Source organism: Triticum dicoccoides, chromosome 5A, assembly GCF_002162155.2.
Source record: "Triticum dicoccoides isolate Atlit2015 ecotype Zavitan chromosome 5A, WEW_v2.0, whole genome shotgun sequence".
Lineage (NCBI taxonomy): Eukaryota > Viridiplantae > Streptophyta > Magnoliopsida > Poales > Poaceae > Triticum > Triticum dicoccoides.
In genome coordinates, this window is record NC_041388.1 from 533,593,933 (window position 1) to 533,615,046 (window position 21,114).

The window sequence follows — 21,114 nt, forward strand, 5'->3', positions numbered from 1 at the left end:
TGTATGAGATGTTCATGCTATTGTAATAGGAATCACAACTTGCATGTCGATGAGTATGACAACCGACAGGAGCCATAGGAGTTGTCTTTATTTTTGTATGACCTGCGTGTCATTGAGAAACGCCATGTAAATTACTTTACTTTATTGCTAAACGCGTTAGCCATAGTAGTAGAAGTAATAGTTGGCGAGCAACTTCATGGAGACACGATGATGGAGCTCATGGTGTCATGCCGGTGACAAGATGATCATGGAGCCCCAAGATGGAGATCAAAGGAGCTATGTGATATTGGCCATATCATGTCACTATTATTATTTTGATTGCATGTGATGTTTATCATGTTTTTGCATCTTGTTTGCTTAGAATGACGGTAGTAAATAAGATGATCCCTCATAATAATTTCAAGAAAGTGTTCCCCCTAACTGTGCACCGTTGCGACAGTTCGTTGTTTCGAAGCACCACGTGATGATCGGGTGTGATAGATTCTAACATTCACATACAACGGGTGTAAGACAGATTTACACATGCAAAACACTTAGGTTGACTTGACGAGCCTAGCATGTACAGACATGGCCTCGGAACACAGAAGACCGAAAGGTCGAGCATGAGTCGTATAGAAGATACGATCAACATGAAGATGTTCACCGACGTTGACTAGTCTGTCTCACGTGATGATCGGACACGGCCTAGTTAACTCGGATCATGTTATACTTAGATGACTGGAGGGATGTCTATCTAAGTGGGAGTTCATTGAATAATTTGATTAGATGAACTTAATTATCATGAACTTGGTCTAAATTTTTTACAATATGTCTTGTAGATCAAATGGCCAACGTAGTCCTCAACTTCAACGCGTTCCTAGAGAAAACCAAGCTGAAAGATGATAGCAGCAACTACACGGACTGGGTCCGGAACCTGAGGATCATCCTCATAGCTGCCAAGAAAGATTATGTCCTACAAGCACCGCTAGGTGATGCACCTATTCTCCCTGCAGAACAAGACGTTATGAACGCTTGGCAGGCACGTACCGATGACTACTCCCTTGTTCAGTGCGGCATGCTTTACAGCTTAGAGCCGGGGCTCCAAAAGCGTTTTGAGAGATACGAAGCATATGAGATGTTCGAAGAGCTGAAAATGGTTTTCCAAGCTCATGCCCGGGTCGAGAGATATGAAGTCTCCGACAAATTCTTCAGCTGTAAGATGGAGGAAAATAGTTCTGTCAGTGAGCACATACTCACAATGTCTGGGTTACATAACCGCTTGACTCAGCTAGGAGTTAATCTCCCGGATGACGCGGTCATTGACAGAATCCTTCAGTCGCTTCCACCGAGCTACAAGAGCTTTGTGATGAACTTCAATATGCAGGGGATGGAAAAGACCATTCCTGAAGTATTTGCAATGCTGAAATCAGCAAAGGTAGAAGTCAAAAAGGAACATCAAGTGTTGATGGTGAATAAAACCATTAAGTTCAAGAAGGGCAAGGGTAAGAAAGCCTTCAAGAAAGACGGCAAGGGAGTTGCCGCGCCCGGCAAGCAAGCTGCCGGGAAGAAGCCAAAGAATGGACCCAAGCCCGAGACTCGGTGCTTTTATTGCAAGGGAAGTGGTCACTGAAAGTGGAACTGCCCCAAATACTTAGCGGACAAGAAGGCCGGCAAAACGAAAGGTATATGTGATATACATGTAATTGATGCGTACCTTACCAGTACTCGTAGTAGCTCCTGGGTATTTGATACTGGTGCAGTTGCTCACATTTGTAACTCAAAGCAGGAGCTGCGGAATAAGCGGAGACTGGCGAAGGACGAGGTGATGATGCGCGTCGGGAATGGTTCCAAGGTCGATGTGATCGCCGTCGGCACGCTACCTCTACATTTTCCTACGGGATTAGTTTTGAACCTCAATAATTATTATTTAGTGCCAAGTTTGAGCATGAACATTGTATCAGGATCTTGTTTAATTCGAGATGGCTACTCATTTAAATCCGAGAATAATGGTTGTTCTATTTATATGAGAGATATGTTTTATGGTCATGCTCGATGGTGAATGGTTTATTCTTAATGAATCTCGAGCGTAATGCTACACATATTCATAGTGTGAATACCAAAAGATGTAAGATTGATAATGATAGTCCCACATACTTGTGGCACTGCCGCCTTGGTCACATAGGTGTCAAACGCATGAAGAAGCTCCATGCTGATGGACTTTTAGAGTCTCTTGATTACGAATCATTTGACACATGCGAACCATGCCTCATGGGTAAAATGACCAAGACTCTGTTCTCAGGAACAATGGAGCGAGCAACCAACTTATTGGAAATCATACATACTGATGTGTGCGGTCCAATGAGTTTTGAGGCTCGCGGTGGCTATCGTTATGTTCTCACCCTCACTGATGACTTGAGTAGATATGGGTATGTCTACTTAATGAAACACAAGTCTGAGACCTTTGAAAAGTTCAAAGAATTTCAGAGTGAGGTTGAGAATCAACATGACAGGAAAATCAAGTTCCTGCGATCAGATCGTGGAGGAGAATACTTGAGTCACGAGTTTGGCACACACTTAAGAAAATGTGGAATAGTTTCACAACTCACGCCGCCTGGAACACCTCAGCGTAATGGTGTGTCCGAACGTCGTAATCGCACTCTATTAAATATGGTGCGATCTATGATGTCTCTTGCCGATTTACCGCTATCTTTTTGGGGCTATGCTTTAGAGACTGCCGCATTCACTTTAAATAGGGCTCCGTTGAAATCCGTTGAGACGACACCGTATGAATTATGGTTTGGGAAGAAACCTAAGCTGTCGTTTCTAAAAGCTTGGGGATGCGATGCTTATGTCAAGAAACTTCAACCTGAAAAGCTCGAACCCAAGTCGGAAAAATGCGTCTTCATAGGATACCCTAAAGAAACTATTGGGTATACCTTCTACCTCAGATCCGAAGGCAAGATCTTTGTTGCCAAGAATGGATCCTTTCTAGAGAAGGAGTTTCTCTCGAAAGAAGTAAGTGGGAGGAAAGTAGAACTTGATGAAGTATTACCTCTTGAACCGGAAAATGGCGCAACTCAAGAAAATGTTCCTGAGGTGCCTGCACCAACTAGAGAGGAAGTTAATGATGATGATCAAGATACTTCTGATCAAGCTCCTACTGAAATTCGAAGGTCCACAAGGACACGTTCCGCACCAGAGTGATACGGCAACCCTGTCTTGGAAATCATATTGTTAGACAATGGTGAACCTTCGAACTATGAAGAAGCGATGGCGGGCCCGGATTCTGACAAATGGCTAGAAGCCATGAAATCCGAGATAGGTTCCATGTATGAAAACGAAGTATGGACTTTGATTGACTTGCTCGTTGAGCGGCGAGCCATAGAAAATAAATGGATCTTTAAGAAGAAGACAGACGCGGATGGTAATGTGACCATCTATAAAGCTCGGCTTGTCGCTAAGGGTTATCGACAAGTTCAAGGGGTTGACTACGATGAGACTTTCTCACCGGTAGCGAAGCTGAAGTCCGTTTGAATCATGTTAGCGATTGCCGCATTCTATGATTATGAAATATGGCAAATGGACGTCAAAACGGCATTCCTTAATGGTTTCCTTAAGGAAGAATTGTATATGATGCAGCCGGAAGGTTTTATCGATCCTAAGAATGCTGACAAGGTGTGCAAGCTCCAACGCTCGATTTATGGGCTGGTGCAAACATCTCGGAGTTGGAACATTCGCTTTGATGAGATGATCAAAGCGTTTGGGTTTACGCAGACTTATGGAGAAGCCTGCATTTACAAGAAAGTGAGTGGGAGCTCTGTAGCATTTCTCATATTATATGTAGATGACATACTTTTGATGCGAAATGATATAGAACTCTTGGACAGCATAAAGGCCTACTTGAATAAGAGTTTTTCAATGAAGGACCTTGGAGAAGCTGCTTATATATTAGGCATCAAGATCTACAGAGATAGATCAAGACGCCTCATAGGTCTTTTACAAAGCACATACCTTGATAAGATATTGAAGAAGTTCAATATGGATCAGTCTAAGAAGGGGTTCTTGCCTGTGTTACAAGGTGTGAAATTGAGCTCAACTCAATGTCCGACCACAGCAGAAGATATAGAAGAGATGAGTGTCATCCCCTATGCCTCAGCCATAGGTTCTATTATGTATGCCATGCTGTGTACCAGACCTGATGTAAACCTTGCCGTAAGTTTGGTAGGAAGGTACCAAAGTAATCTCGGCAAGGAACACTGGACAGCGGTCAAGAATATCCTGAAGTACCTGAAAAGGACTAAGGAAATGTTTCTCGTCTATGGAGGTGACGAAGAGCTCGTCATAAAGGGTTACGTCGATGCTAGCTTCGACACAGATCTGGATGACTCTAAGTCACAAACCGGATACGTGTATATTTTGAATGGTGGGGCAGTAAGCTGGTGCAGTTGCAAGCAGAGCGTCGTGGCGGGATCTACATGTGAAGCGGAGTACATGGCAGCCTCGGAGGCAGCGCATGAAGCAATTTGGGTGAAGGAGTTCATCACCGACCTAGGAGTCATACCCAATGCGTCGGGGCCGATCAAGCTCTTCTGTGACAACACTGGAGCTATTGCTCTTCCCAAGGAGCCCAGGTTTCACAAGAAGACAAGGCACATCAAGCGTCGCTTCAACTCCATTCGTGAAAATGTTCAAGATGGAGACATAGATATTTGTAAAGTGCACACGGACCTGAATGTAGCAGATCCGTTGACTAAACCTCTCCCTAGAGCAAAACATGATCAACACCAGAATTCCATGGGTGTTCGATTCATCACAATATAACTAGATTATTGACTCTAGTGTAAGTGGGAGACTGTTGGAAATATGCCCTAGAGGCAATAATAAAAGCATTATTATTATATTTCCTTGTTCATGATAATTGTCTTTATTCATGCTATAATTGTGTTATCCGAAAATCATAATACATGTGTGAATAATAGACACCAACATGTCCCTAGTAAGCCTCTAGTTGACTAGCTCGTTGATCAACAGATAGTCATGGTTTCCTGACTATGGACATTGGATGTCATTGATAACGAGATCACATCATTAGGAGAATGATGTGATGGACAAGACCCAATCCTAAACATAGCACAAGGTCGTATAGTTCGTTTGCTAGAGTTTTCCAATGTCAAGTATACTTTCCTTAGACCATGAGATCATGTAACTCCCGGATACCGTAGGAGTGCTTTGGGTGTATCAAACATCACAATGTAACTGGGTGACTATAAAGGTATACTACGGGTATCTCCAAAAGTGACTGTTGGGTTGACACGGATCAAGACTGGGATTTGTCACTCCATATGACGGAGAGGTATCACTGGGCCCACTCGGTAATGCATCATCATAATGAGCTCAAAGTGACCAAGTGTCTGGTCACAGGATCATGCATTACGGTACGAGTAAAGTGACTTGCCGGTAACGAGATTGAACGAGGTATTGGGATACCGACGATCGGATCTCGGGCAAGTAACATACCGATTGACAAAGGGAATTGTATACGGGGTTGCTTGAATCCTCGACATCGTGGTTCATCCGATGAGATCATCGAGGAGCATGTGGGAGCCAACATGGGTATCCAGATCCCGCTTTTGGTTATTGACCGGAGAGCAATCTCGGTCATGTCTACATGTCTCCCGAACCCGTAGGGTCTACACACTTAAGGTTCGGTGACGCTAGGGTTGTAGGGATATGTATATGCAGTAACCCGAATGTTGTTCGGAGTCCCGGATGAGATCCCGGACATCACGAGGAGTTCCGGAATGGTCCGGAGGTAAAGAATTATATATAGGAAGTGCTATTTCGGGCATCGGGACAAGTTTCGGGGTCACCGGTATTGTACCGGGACCACCGGAAGGGTCCCGGGGGTCCACCGGGTGGGGCCACCTGTTCCGGGGGGGCACATGGGATGTAGGGGGTGCGCCTTGGCCTACATGGGCCAAGGGAACCAGCCCCAAGAGGCCCATGCGCCTAGGGTTTCAAGGAGGGAAGAGTCCCAAAGGGGGAAGGCACCCCTAGGTGCCTTGGGGAGGAGGGATTCCTCCCCTTGGCCGCACCCCCTAGGAGATTAGATCTCCTAGGGCCGGTGCCCCCCCCCTTGGCCCTCCTATATATAGTGGGGAGATGGAGGACTTTTGACCTTTGCCTTTGGTGCCTCCCTCTCCCTCTCCAACACATCCTCCTCCTCCATAGTGCTTGGCAAAGCCCTGCCGGAGTACTGCAGCTCCATCAACACCACGCCGTCGTGCTGCTGCTGGAGCCATCTTCCTCAACCTCTCCTTCCCCCTTGCTGGATCAAGAAGGAGGAGACGTTACGCTGACCGTACGTGTGTTGAACGCGGAGGTGCCGTCCGTTCGGCGCTAGGATCTCCGGTGATTTGGATCACGTCGAGTACACCTTCCTCATCCTCGTTCTTTGAACGCTTCCGCGCGTAATCTACAAAGGTATGTAGATGCAATCCGATCACTCGTTGCTAGATGAACTCCTAGATGGATCTTGGTGAAATCGTAGGAAATATTTTTTTTTTCCGCAACGTTCGCCAACACGGAGGAGTTTTGGCCTGAGCGGTTCTTGGCCAACGGTAACGCGACAGACGTGGACGTGAGGGGAAACGACCACCAACTCCTCCCATTTGGTGCCGGTCGACGACTCTGTCCCGCCATCAACTTTGCGATGCCGACGCTAGGGATTGCGCTAGCTTGCCTCAAACGCCACTTCGACTGGGGTCTCGCTGTTGGCACGTGTCTGGAGATGGGCGAGGCCCCGGGGCTGACCACACCTCCGTCGACTCCGATGCGCCTTGTCCCCAGATGCATAACAACTTAATTAGGCGTCATTAGCAGTGCCATAAATTAGTTGGAATAAGAGATATTATAACGACAAAGCATCTCATCGGTGATGGGGTCGATGCCAACAACGTCAACAATATGAGCTTCACGATTCTCAATCTTATTGTGCAGCTAACTTGACCGATGATGTGATGCAAACACCATTTGACATCGTGACTACTCAATTGTGCGGGGCGTCTATGCATAACATAAAACCACAAAAATAAAAACACTAGACATCGATTTTCGGGGTTATTGTAAAAAAATACCACGATGCATACACACAAAAATGTACCATAGAAATATTACTTTCTATGATTTTTTTCATGTAACAAGATCCATACGATGAAGACAATTTGCCTAAATAGTGATTTTTTCATCTTGAGAGCACCAGTCATGCACTTCCATGATCCTTGGGGTAGTGGCCGCCATGGCCTCTCGGCACAACGAAGTCTGCTATGATACCATGTATTTAGATATTTGACTTCGCGAAAAAGAAAGACATTTGACTTTTGTGATATTAATTTTTGTTTTCAAGATTATTATGGTAGTGAATTGAAGTACGGATTTTTTTAAAATGATGTTATGGTGATGATGCTGGAGAGAGGGGGGAGGGTAATTGTACTTTCTTGAGAAATCAATCCCCATTCATGTATTTAGACAACTATGACCAAGAGAATAAAATCGATTGTCAAATTTCACCTTCTTTGCAAAATCTTCTGACATAACTTACTGCGTCGAAATTTCTTTGCCAAGCAGAGAGGATGAAATTTATTGCACTCCATCATCGAGACCCTTTCAATAGTTTGTCATGGATGTTGGGGTTGAGGATCTCGGCAAAAACCCGCCATTGTCGACAACATGATGACAAGGCATCTCCAACGCCTTGGGGGCATCAATCAACATAATTCATGGAAATCTCTTAAATGAAAATAAAAAAGAAATTTGCCCTAGCTCCTATCTTTGGCTCAAGAAGAAAGGGTGGTCCATATTATATTGACTTGGTAACGCTTCTCCTCTTTTGGAAGAACTACTATATGATGCCCCACACGTTACTACGAATTATTTTGCAATATATTTCAACGAGACTTAGTTTTATAAACATGGGTATTTGGATTAATACCATGAGACCTAACAATATATACGACTCTTGTATAACTATAAACATTTAATCCTTTTTTCATACATGGTTGCATGTTGAGGTGTCATAGTTGCATGTTGAGATAAATGTGTTAGTGGTGATCAACTACTTAGTTATATAGCATAGAGGATACCGAGTTGGGTTCTTCTCCTACAACTATCGAATAGAACATGCCGAACAACATCTTCCTCATTGGGTGTGGGAAAAGGGAACAAGAAAAGGGTCTTATTTGGTAAGTTTATAATTTAAAGAGTGAGAAATGTAAGAGTATATGTTTGCCCGCGGAACTCTTGTTGAATTATAATACTTTACCACAAATACGGTAAGAGTAAAAATAAGGCCCTTATTTCCTCAAAACACAAATTTGGCCCAAGATTGTCCTTTTTTTATTCTAGGGTTTCTCGGAATCTAAAAGTTACCACTTAGAAGGTTTCAATATCAAGGCTCAGTACAATCAAGTCCACGACGTCCACCGAATAACCTTCATGTGTTTAAATAAAAGACCTTAATACAACACCAACCCTATAGATGTAAATAGTTGATCCCCATTTTTTATATTTCTACCGACACACGGGTTATCTTCTAGCTTTTAGAAAGTAACATGCCTCGTACGGAACTAGCATATTTTTGCTTCGAGTGTTGCCCATCGTCGAGAATAGTTGAAGTGTCAAGCCCGAAGGACTTAAACAATATCTTGGCCGGTCTAGAGAATTAGACAACACCGAATAGATGAAACTTGTTTCCTACACAAAATCTTACAACACTAGACTAGATCTGCACACTCAAAACGTTGAACAGTGAAAAGAGAAGAACGTTGAGCAACGGTCTCCTTCGTCTTTCGGCGCTAGAATGGAGGCAAGCGAAACAATATATTGTTTTCTTCGATAAGGTTGTACTTTTCTTTACGTGGGTTATATGTAAGTCACATGTTTTCCTTTTCCGGTGTAAGTCAAATCTTCACCCATTGTTTTTTTGTTCCAAGATTCATGTTGTCTTTTTTATCTTAGTTACATCAAATTAATTTCCATCCGTCTTCGGTTTTGACCAATTTCTGTTGCACATTGACTATATGTAAATGGACTGATTATTCTTTGTGTAAGTCACTTTTTCTTTACTTGTATTAAGCCTATTTCCCCTTTTTCTGTTTGTGTGCCTTTGCGCATGGTGGTGTACTCCCTCCGTTCGGTAAAAATGTACGTTTGGCTTTCAAATTTGTCCACAAAAAAGTGTACTTTTATCTTTCCAATTATTTCTAATGCATTTTCAACTAGAAAAAAATGCTTCTCTCCCATCACCCGGTAATCAAGACCATTTACATTTTAGACATGGTCTCCTTAATTTCTGCATGCAATTAGCTTATTGGGGGTTGGATAATTAAAGAGAAGAAATATGGTGGCTTGCACCTTTCCAATGCATTTTTTACTTCATTCTATAATTTGTTCTGGAAATTTTTATATGTACAATTTTCACTGGACGGAGGGAGTACATATTTTTGCGCCAAAGTGTGTATTGGCGTGTGCGTGTGTGTGTGCTGGAGTGTGATGGTGTGTGTGCGCGCTGGTGTGTATTGGGGAATGACTAGTGTAAAAGCAGCACCTAGTGTGCAAAAATAGAAAAACTCAATGACATCCGTTGGATCCTGAATGGATGTCTCAGATTCAAAGCATGGTAATTGGCGAAGCTTCTTGTTTATAATTTATGATTTATGAAACCCACTTGACTAACAGTTATGTATAAACTGATCCATCCACCATGTCTCTCAAGTTGGATCCGAGGCACTCATTCAACATTCGATGGATGTCGTTGCCTACATGCTAAGTGTTGCTTTTATGTTATGAGTGCAGAATAATTGAATTCACATTTTATAGTTGGAACAATGCAGTTTCTACATAATTTGTGAGCAAAATTTTGTCTTTTTTCATTTTATTTCTTCTTTTTAGGGTAACACCAATGACCCTAATTCATTTTACCTTAGAATAACTTCTGTTTTTTGTTTTTGATTTGATGATGCTTTTAGTTTATGATTATGCATAATGGAACTAATAAGTTGATTGTGGGTATCGTACATTTGCTTTCCGTAATTTTGACCAATGCATGACTACATACGTGAATTAACAATAGACATTATATACATACTTTTTTTTGTAAAAAAGATTGTGAAAGTCCGCATGTGTAGTAAAAGAAAAACCAGTAACACATATAGCAACGAAAAAGTGACTTACACAAAAAAACTGACCTAGCACAAAAAATGAATTACACAAAAAATGTGACTTGTACATACAAAATAATTCATTCAACTTACAATGGGCCAATTCTTTTCCCCCCAAAAAAACTAGCCCAACAATCGCTCTTTTTTTTTAGCGAAATCACTAATTAAGGAGTACTCGTTGCAAAGAACACTTCACTTTCCCAGGTCGCGACAAGTGGCGCACATGCAGCGCGTCACTAGTCGCAACCTGAGAGTTTTTCCTTTTTTCATAGATCCGTTTATTCAAAACGCTTTATCTTTTAAACCGAGCGTCCAAATCTCGAACCGTTTTTACCATTGGATTCCTCGCGTCGAGATCTTCAAAACTAGATCCCATATTGATAGGTTTTGATGAACTTTTTTATGAAAAAAAAGAATGAAAAAACCGGACGAAAAAATTGAACTGGGAGCACAATTTTTTTCCTTTCCGAAAGTGGCACATCCGTGCCTCTCGCGAAATCACACCCGTGCCTCTCCTGGAAGCAAAACCGTGACTCTCGTGGAATGAAAAAAACAAACAGAAAACACGTTTTTTTTCGTTTCCGAGAGGCACGGCCGTGACTCTCGCGAAAGCACAATCGTGCCTCTCGCGGAAGCAAAACCGTGAATCTCGCAAAAAAAACAGAAAACACGTATTTTTCCCTTTTTGAGAGGCACGGCCGTGACTCTCGCGAAAGCACAACCGTGCCTCTCGCGAAAGCAAAACCGTGACTCTCGCGAAAAAAAAACAAAAAATGTGTTTTATTTTTCCCTTTCCAAGAGGCACAGCCGTGGCTCTCGCCAAAGCACAACTGTGCCTCTCGCGGAAGCAAAACCGTGACTCTCGCGAAAAAAAATACAGAAAAATTGTTTTTTTCCCGTTTCTGAAAGGCACGGCCGTGACTCTCACTAAAGCACAACCGTGCCTCTCAGGAAAAAAACCTTGACTTTCGCAAAAGAAAAGAAAAAAAACACGTTTTTTTGAAAAAAATTGATGAAAAAGTTAAGAAAGACTGGGGGAAACCAAAAGTTGAAAAAAGCGTTTAAAAAGGCAAAAACGCGTGCGAAAAAATAAAAAAATAAAATCCGGAGGGAGCGTCCAGAGCACGACACGTGGCAAATGGCTGAGAGCGCGCCAAGTGGCGTTGATCGTTGCGAGGCTCTCAAAGGAGCGCTCGTTAACTAGTTGCTCTTTTTTTTATCCGTGTTCATGTCCAACCCGGTGGACACAGCCCTCTCGTCCCCAGGCCCAACCGACACCAAAACTCCACGCAGCCCGGCCCGGCCCAGCACCGTACAGGAAGAGTCCGTGGCACTTCCTCTCCCACGCCACGGCTCCCCTCACGCCGAGCGTACCCTACCCTACCCCCCAACTCCAATCCAAAGCCGATGCGGCTCCAAAATCCTCCTTCCTATAGTCGTCTCGCCGCAACCGCCGCCGTGCCCTAGAGCTGCCGCCGTTTGCCGCTCCCCGCTCGCCGCCGACGCCGCAGGCCCCCCAAACCCCCGCCGCGGCCTCTCGCGCGCGTCGCCGCCGTCCCCGCCCCACCTCGTCGGCCCCCCGCGCCGCCCCCGCCCTCCCCGCGTCCTCGGGCATTGATTTCCGAGGTACGAGCTCCCTCGGTCTGGTTATCCGGCGGTTGGCCGCTTCAATCCCGGGCTAACCCCGACGAAGTCTGCGTGCGTCCAGGCCCGTCCCTGTCCCCGGCGCAGCGGAGGCCATGCCGACCACCCCGGACATCGTGCTGGAGGGCGACGGCGGCGGAGGGGCCGAGAAGCCTGAGGAGGACGCCCAGGCCGCTGGAGACGACGTGGCGGCGGGGGAGACTGTGGGTGTTGCTGACGACTCTGATCCGGCTGATGAGAAGCCCGAGGAGGGCGCTGGCGGCGCTGGGTTGCAGTCGAATGAGGAGGGCGCTGACGCTGTGGATGATCCCGCAGGCCTGGGTGCTTCCCTGGCTGATGTCGGTTCCGACCAGACTAGTCAGGGGATTCATGATGGTGCTGACGAGGCTGATCAATTTGGACTCGGTGCACAAGACGATGCTCCTCTTATTGTGGATAGTGATATCGCGGTTAGTGATTATGGGGTGGATGCTCAGGATGAGGACGGGGCGCCAATGGATGCGGTTGCTGCAACCGAGTTAATTGATAGGGATGCAGAGCTTGTCAAAGAAGACGATGATGTTGCAGAGGAGGGCACAGAGGTGGATACACATCCCTCAACTGGAAATGACGATGGAGAGGAAGCGGTTGCAGCAGCAATGGATGCTCAGGATGAGGGGAGGCAGATGGATGCAGTTTCCATCAGTAGAGATGTCGATGAGGAGAAAGCTGCCGGTGCGGTTGGTGTTAATGCCACAGGTGAGGACATACAGGTGGATGCAGTTGACCCGACTGTAGTTGATAGTCAGGAAAAGGAGATCTCTTCAGCTGGTGATGATGGTGCAGGTGAGAAGGGCACGGCTGGAGTTGAGGGTGAAAAAGATGTCACGGCTGCCCAAAATGTTGCTGAAGAAGCTGAACTCGACATGATTGATAATGTTGTTGCAGAGGAGGTCACAGAGATGGATATTCTTGCCTCAACTGGAAATGGCAATGAGGATGAAGGGATCGTAACAGCTGGTGATGCTTCTGCAGATGCGGGGACGTCGATGGATGCAGTTTCCATCAGTAGAGATGTCAATGAGGAGAAATGTACCGATGCAGCTGGTGTTGGTTCCACAGATGAGGACATGCAGGTAGATGAAGGCGGAGATCAGGAAAAAGAGGCTGGTGATGATGTTGCAGATGAGGAGGGTGTTGAAAAACATGTGGTTACTATGACTGGAGAAGATGAAGAAGATGATATGGCTGAGCAAAACATCGCTGAAGAGGCTGACAGTGTTCCGGAAGAAGTTGACTTGGCTGGTGATGTACCTGAAGAAGAGGATGTGCAGATATATGAGGATGACGATGATGACGAACCTCCACCGTTGGCACGAAGAGGTGTAGGGCGCCCAAAACGAGGTCGTGCATCTTCGAAGGCTCAGGCTGTGGTGAAGCCATCTGTTAAAAGGAAGGATGAGGAGGAGGTGTGCTTCATTTGCTTTGATGGTGGTGAACTTGTGATTTGTGATCGTAGGTTTGTGCGACAGCTATGTTATTTTTCATTTGCCATTAAAAAATACACAACTATGTTACAGCTGTTGACTGCTCATTTTGTGTCCTCAGGTTTTGTCCCAAGGCTTATCATCCTTCTTGTATTAATCGGGATGACGATTTCTTCAAGTCAAAGGGCCAATGGACTTGTGGTATGTGTGATGATCTTCAGTTTGAATCCTTCCGAGTGCTCTTAAATAGTTGCATTTCAACTTTGTGGATATTGCATATTACAACCATGAATCATCCCAAATCCATGTTTTTCAGGAGGAATTTTTTGCAACGGACCTCCTTGCTTACAATTCCTTTGTTGGGATTGTCACATAATTTTCCTGTTTGATATATCTGATTTAGAAAATTTGTTATTTGTCCGTGACTGAAATTAGCTGCATCCCTTTTGTTGCATGGTCTTTTTCTATCTGTTTCCATGCATGTATTAGGAAATACTCACAATGATACATGAGTTTACCTCTAATAATCATAATGATTTTTTTTGTAAAGGTAGACAATGACTAGTATTGATGCTCAGCCTACATATAAAATCTCCAGAATTCTTATTTTTGATTCCATTTACTTTGCGTAATTTGTCAGGGTGGCACATTTGTAGCAACTGTCAGAAGCCTGCTCGCCAAATGTGTTACACATGTACCTTCTCGTTATGTAAAGTGTGCATTAAAGAGACAAACTTCATCTCTGTCAGAGGAACTAAAGGCTTCTGTGAGACATGCCTGAATACTGTGATGCTGATAGAGAACAAAGAGGAGGCAACTGAGCAAATGGTAACCCTTTTACCTCACTCTTAGCTTCCCTAGTCTAATATTTTCTTTGAGTTTAGTAACTTGGTTTCATCTAATGTCTTGTTTTTTATATATTTTTTTGTTTTCTGTTATGGCATTGAGGAGCTCATTAGTGCTGTGTGATTCTTGTTCGTATGATAGGTCTGAACCTAGAAAGATTGCAAGCTTGATGCTCATTCTTTAGATGTCTGCATAATTTAAGCATACATATTGACATGTGATCTATCTTTGATTTTGTAAAATCAAGTGGGTGAACCTAACTTGTATGCAACTGAACATGTACGGTGTACCAATAACTATTGTTCTGTATTATTGTGCTAGAACTTGGTATACTGCATTCATGAAATGTTTGAATGTTTTTTTGCATGCAATTTCTGCATTAGCATTCAGACCTGTCATGGCTTCAAATCATTTAATTTTGTTGTTTTTTGCATTGGACGGTAATTATTTTCCCGTGCTGCCATAATTGGGTGGTCTGCTTTAAAAACTATTGAGGTGCATCCGCGGATAAGCTGCAGGATAACAAATGAAACCCTACTTATGGGTGCACCTCTGATCATTATTGAGGTGCACAAGGCACACGCAGAACACGAACTTGCCCCATGGAAGCAAGATTATGGAAGAAGTGATATAAATTATGAATAATGAACGGGCTGTTGACATTTACATGGCATGTACATTGTACCAGTAAACAACCGTTGCTTTGGAGTAGGGTCATTGCAGGTTTTGAAGTACTTGCCGGCCCAGCTAGCTTTGATGACATTGTTAGCCACTTATGGTACTTGGTCTCCACACTCTAGTGGGAAACCATGCTTTATCGTTTGGAGGATCACGTCCAAGGTTATCACCTAGACAGTAACCAGAGGTTGCGCACCTGGTATATTCGCAGTCTGCTTCGGTGTAGGCAATGAGAGCGTTGGTCAACAAGGCTCTGAGCTGGAGGGCATGATAAAGTTGCCCTTGGGGTATGAAATCACCTAGACAGTAAACCAGAGGTTGCACACCTGGTATGTGTCCAGTCTGCTTCGGTGTAGGCAATGAGAGCGTTGGTCAACAAGGCTGTGAGCTGGAGGACATGATAAAGTGCGCTCTTGAGGTATGAAATCACCTGCTTGGCGAGGGGGAGGTGCTGCTCGCATGGGTCGTGCATATGCAAGCATACTTGTTTCATGGCATATGCTATATCGGTCCTCTTGAACTTGTAGATGCTGTAGTGTGCCACTGGATCCGCAACAGGAGGGCCTGCTGGGAGAAGATTCTGGCGGGTAGACAACAGTATTTAGAAGATTACAACTATCCATATTCCTAATCCACGGTTGTGATGTTGGCTAGGGGACTAAATACATACGGGAACACCCATGTTGAGAAAACAATGGCATGTTGCACAAATGACCTATTCTGTTTCAAATGCTGATTAATCATCTGTCCATTCTTATATTCCAGTTAGACTTAGGATGCCGGGAAGCTTTTGGTTGGTTAGTCTATGTTTAGCTTCTGCTTGTTCTTTCCTTCTGCTTTGTTGTCATGACATGTCCATTTAACTTAGTATTGCTGCAAATTGCTTGTAAGATGTCTTCTTTTCCTGCTGACCAGTTGTCATGTCAGCAACTTTACATGCATGAAATGATCTATTAATGTTTCTCTGGTGCTCATACTTTCTACTTATACGACTGCACTTAACAGGATGTAGATTTTGATGACAAAGATAGCTGGTGGTCTTTGTTCAAGGATTATTGGCTGAATTTGAAAGAGAAGTTACCATTGCCATATGCAGAAGTATCAGCCGCTAGGCGTCTAAATAATAGATCTCATCTTAGTGAACTACCTGAAGCTAATGATGAAGAGGAGGCTAATTCAGACAGTTCACCAAAAACGAGGGGAAAGAAGCGATTAAAGCGTGCTGCTGACGAGGACAGCTCCAAAGGGAAAGGCACCACTCGTAAATATACTAAACAAGGCTCAGTTAGCCGTGATGCTAAGCCTAAGAAGCCTAGAGGTGCAAAGGCTAGACAACTGTCAAAGCGTGCTTCAAGCAGTGATCATGGACCAAAAGAATCTGAAAGTGTGGGGACATCGACATCCTCAGCTGAGGATACTAGTTGGGCCTCAAAGGAGCTCTTGGATTTTGTTGCACATATGAGGAATGGTGACAAATCAGTGCTATCTCAGTATGAAGTTCAACGCCTTGTACTTGAGTATATTGCACGTGAAAATCTGCGGGATCCTCGCGGGAAAAGCATGATAGTTTGTGATTCTTGGCTCCAAAGTCTCTCTGGGAAAGAACGTGTTGGGCATTTTGAAATGCTGAAGCTTCTTGAATCTCATTTTCCTTTGGCTGAGGTCTCACCAGCTGATATCGATGGCAACCATGGTGGTGTTGTAGACCCTGATCCTAGCCAGGACGCTGATGGTAACAGTGAAGCATCAGTTGTGATGAGTTCAGAAAAAAGAAGGAAATCACGGAAGTATGATCACAGAGCTCTGCAAACGAACCTTGATGACTTTGCCGCGATAGACAACCATAATATCGGCTTGATATACCTGCGTCGCAACCTAATGGAAGAGTTGATAGGTGATGCTGACACATTTAATGAGAAGGTTCTTGGAGCATTTGTGAGAATACGTATATCTGGTACAGGTCAAAGGCAAGACATCTATCGACTTGTGCAGATTGTCGGTAAGATGGTACACTTTCACAACAGTTGTCAGATTCAGCTCTTCATGGGTCTGATTGCTGAATTTTTCTTTATTTGTGCGCAGGGACTGGAACAGCTGTTGAGAAGTATAAATGTGGGAAAAAGGCAACTGACATAACATTAGAGATACTAAACTTGGACAAGAAAGAGGTTATTACTATTGACATAACCTCAAATCAAGAATTCACTGAGGTATTTTCTTTACTCAATAGGAATATGATAGTCCTACTCAATAGGAAATCCATATTTGGTTTTATAGTTCTCTTCTGTACTGAATTACTCCCTCCATTACAATGAATAAGGCGCGCACATTCCAAAATTGAACTTTGACCATAAATTAGACCAACTAAATGTTGGTTATGCATGACAAAAATTATATCCTTGAATTCGTATTCGCAAGAAGTTTTCAGTGGTAAATTGTTAAGTCACAAAAATATATATTATATTGGTCTAATTTATGGTCAAAGTTTGATTTTGGGATGTGTGCGCGCCTTATTCATTGGAATGGAGTAAATATTGGTTTAAGTTACTGTAACTTTGTATACTGTTAGTAAGTGATTGGTGCTGACGTAACCGACCTTTTACTATAATGATATAAGCAATGCGCTTATTCAGTAGATGTATTTGCATTTGCTGATTGCTATCATTGTTCTTGTTGTAGGAGGAATGCAAACGTTTACGGCAAAGCATAAAGTGTGGATTCATTTCAAGACTGACGGTGGTAATGTTATTGTTATTACATACTATTATGTTGTGTTTGTGTTACGGTGCACTGTTTTTCTATTGTAACCATCCCATCTTCCAGGGAGAGATTCAGGAGAAGGCAAGGGTTCTCCAGTCTGTGAAAGTCAATGATGTAAGCAACTAGTATTTCCAGTCAACCATTTCTATTTCATTTGTTTATTCATGAATGGCATTTGGATCGTTGCAGTGGATTGAAAGTGAAAAGATGCGTCTTGCGCATCTTCGTGACCGTGCCAGCGATATGGGCCATAGGAAAGAATATCCTTTTTGACATTATTTGATCAATCAATATTTAGTTGTTTCTGTAGATCATGATTCAAGATTATGGTCATATTTCTCCTCTCTTTCTTCTGGTTGTTTGTTTGTTTGTATTTTGAGTTTAGTTTTTTCTGCAATGAGGATGCATATCTTTCTGTTGTATGATAATTTAGCTTGCATGCCTTGACCAGTATTTACGCTTAGAGAATGTGTAGAGAAGCTGAAGCTTCTAAGTACTCCAGAGGAGCGTGCTCGTAGGCTAAAGGAAGAACCTGAAATACATGCTGACCCCGCCATGGATCCGAATTATGAATCTCCAGAAGAACCAGAGGAGGATGCTGAGAGAAGTACTTAACTTGATTTTGCTTTGTTCTGCCGTAATTTCTTTTCCTGATTCAAATTTCTTATGAGTCTGGCATCGACTTCCATTCTTCTTTTATACAGGTAGCTTCAGTAGGCCGAGAGGTTCTTTCTCTAGGAAAGATATCAATCCAGTGTCTCCTGGTAAAGGAGAGGGTAGGAACGCTGCACGAGATTCAAGAACTAACTGGGAGTCAAACCGAAACACATGGTCAAGTACACAATTGGAATCGCCTCATGGACGGAGATCTACATTTTCTTCTCATGGTGAAAGTGCTGGTTACACAGGTAAATCAGAGAGTCCAAACGTCAGTACACAAAAAGTTAATGTGGAAGCCACGGCAGCTAATACTCCACATGGGCCATCTGTTATCTCATCTCAAACTCTAACGGCTAATTTAATGTCGCCAACGCCAGCATCACAGTCAACAGTCAATGAGTCTGAAAAGATATGGCAGTACATGGACCCCTCTAATAAAATCCAAGGCCCCTTTTCAATAGTTCAGCTGCGCAAATGGAACAGCAGTGGGTACTTCCCTCATAATTTGAAAATATGGAAGTCTAATGAGAAGCAGGAGGACTCAATATTGTTGCCTGATGCTTTGGCTGGGAAGTTTGAGAAAGACCTGCCTCCGTGGGAACCACCACTTGGTAGCTCTTCTCAAACGGACAGAGGTTACTTGAGAAGCAGCTCAGATGTAGGTGCTAGACCCTCTGGTGACTCCCTTGTGGAAAGGACAAAAACCGGTGAACATATTTCAAAATCAGCAGTTTTAAATAAGTCACAGTCTTTCCCGGATACAACAAATCCTGGAACAACTGTGATCCAGCCTGGCGCACAAAGTTATTATGGTACGCAGAATCCTCAGGCAGCTTTTGCAAGCCAACAATCTCTCATTGAAAGTTGGAATGCATCCTCAAGTCAGTTTGGTGCTGCAGTAAATCCTATGGCACTTCCTCAGCCAACCATAGGAGGAGGCTTTTCAGGGCAGAATAATGCGGTTGCAGGAAATGTAGGTCAGCTGACTCCTGTACCAGCTCCTGCAACAGTGGGCACAGAAATAGTTAATTCGCAGTCTTCAGGTGATGGTATTTCCCTTTGCATGGTTTATATGCTTCAAAAATTTGGTTGAAATTTGGAATTTGTAGTACATATGTATTTTAGTTTGATGTATATTATTTCTTTCTCCTTGCAGATCGTGGACTAGCTCAGCCCGGAGCTGCGCCATCAAACACTCAGCAATTTGAAGGTAGCTCATTGCTTGCAACAGTTCTAATGCAAAGTCTCAGGGGTTTTCAATCTTAAACATCTCTTGTTGCTCCTTGTGAATTATGGTTTTCAAGTGTAAACCTACCTAACGTCGTTATTATGGATCACCTGCAGATGCAAGGAACCAATCAACCGACGCCTCCAACACGACACAGCTGATGACACATGCACAAGTGGCAAACACATCTGGCCAAGCTCAGGGGGCTGGAAATACGAACTGGGGATCCACACTTCAGAGTAATGCAAACATGGCCTGGGGAATGATGGGACAGACTAATATGAACATGCCCTGGCCAGCACAAGGTGCCGCCAGCTACAACATGGGTATGACCATGCCAACACAGCAAAATGCAGTCCAAAACATGGGCTGGGTCACACCAAATCCAGGAAACACCAACTTGAATATGGCGTGGGCTACAAATCAAGGCCAAGGGACTCCAAATGCAGCTGCTATGATGGGAGCTCAGATGCAAGGAGTTGCGATGGCCCCTTGGGGCGGTGCCATTGCGCAAGGAAATGCAAATTCTTATCCTGGTTGGGTGCCCCAAGTTGGAAACGCAAGTCAAAATGCCGGTGGCTGGAGTGCTCCTCCGCAGGGAAATTCAGGTCCTAACCCTGTAAATGGCACAGGCCAGGGGAATAATAACGTGAACTGGAATTCACCAAGTGGGAACCCGACATGGAACAACCAGCAGGATTTTAATGGTGGTGGCTCGCGTGGGAGGTCATGGAGGCCTCAGTCTGGGGGTCGGGGGTCACGGCCGCCGTGCCATGTCTTCCAGAGGTCTGGTCGCTGCAACAAAGAGCATTGCTCCTATTCCCATACGCCAGGAGACGAGGGATATTCACAGAGAAACGATCGCCACTTTGATAGGCGGCCTTCGAGCAACGAGAGACCTCAGCATGACAGGCGGCCTTCGAGCAACGAGAGACCTCAGCATGACAGGCAAAACGATAAACATTTTGATCGTCAAGTGTCAGGCAGCGAGAGGCAGCAGGATAGGCCCAACAGCAGGCAGAGCGGCTGGGATGGCTGGGATAACGGTGGGAAGGCTGATAGGTCAGAATCAAAAGAGGGGCAGTAGAACCATGGGGGCTTCTTCTTCTGGTCCGTTCTCCTGTTTTGTTGTATGCAGTAGCTAGCCTGCGTGTTTCTGAACCTACCTACCTGATGCGCTGTAGCGATTAGCATCCTGCCCAAACTGTCATGTGATAGAAGAATTGTAGCTTAAAGCATCATGTGCATCCTACTCTTGTGTTTTCTTTCTTGCCTTGGAACCAAACCAATACATTTTCTGAATAAATCCTGATGTCGGAGATGCAAGGGCTTGAGGTAGGTCCTGTTGTAATGTTGCTTGAGCTGCTGCTGCTGTGTCTGTATGCATTCTCGTTGGGTGTCAGGTGTTGATTATGCGTGAAGGTTTGCTTCTGTGGAACTTTGCTTGATCTGTTTAGCTAGTTTGCCTTGCACAAAGATCTCGCGGGCTTGGTTTTTACTGCAAATATAGTAGATTGTGCCATTCCCCTCTAATTTTTGTTTGCTTTTGCTTGACCTGTTTAAATTCTGCAAGGTGTCTGTGGGGTTGGATAATTCTGGTGGCACTCTTTGGGGGTATTTTGAGGTGCGTTCCTTG

At 44.1% G+C, this 21,114-nt stretch overlaps 1 protein-coding gene and 1 pseudogene across 1 annotated transcript; both read left to right on the forward strand.

Annotated features, from left to right (window-relative positions):
- The window catches only part of LOC119299891, a 29,784-nt pseudogene extending 19,904 nt beyond the window's left edge, over positions 1-9,880 (forward strand).
- A 1,895-nt stretch (positions 9,881-11,775) lies between these two features.
- LOC119302581 (zinc finger CCCH domain-containing protein 19-like) lies at positions 11,776-20,829 on the forward strand. The gene is made up of 12 exons (XM_037579617.1): positions 11,776-13,338; positions 13,428-13,507; positions 13,947-14,134; positions 15,836-16,829; positions 16,913-17,040; positions 17,510-17,569; positions 17,654-17,704; positions 17,780-17,850; positions 18,049-18,197; positions 18,295-19,293; positions 19,407-19,460; positions 19,595-20,829. The coding sequence occupies exons 1-12, from the start codon at positions 11,936-11,938 to the stop codon at positions 20,563-20,565; spliced, it is 5,148 nt and encodes a 1,715-aa protein (XP_037435514.1). The 5' UTR covers positions 11,776-11,935; the 3' UTR covers positions 20,566-20,829.
- Positions 20,830-21,114: the final 285 nt, after the last annotated feature.

Bases quoted from the DNA above. Each gene is read 5' to 3' on its own strand.
- LOC119302581 (XM_037579617.1), top strand. From the start codon at position 11,936: ATGCCGACCACCCCGGACATCGTGCTGGAGGGCGACGGCGGCGGAGGG. The intron at 17,570-17,653 runs GTAATGTTATTG...CCCATCTTCCAG, and splicing joins TCATTTCAAGACTGACGGTG to GGAGAGATTCAGGAGAAGGC. The intron at 18,198-18,294 runs GTACTTAACTTG...TCTTTTATACAG, and splicing joins AGAGGAGGATGCTGAGAGAA to GTAGCTTCAGTAGGCCGAGA.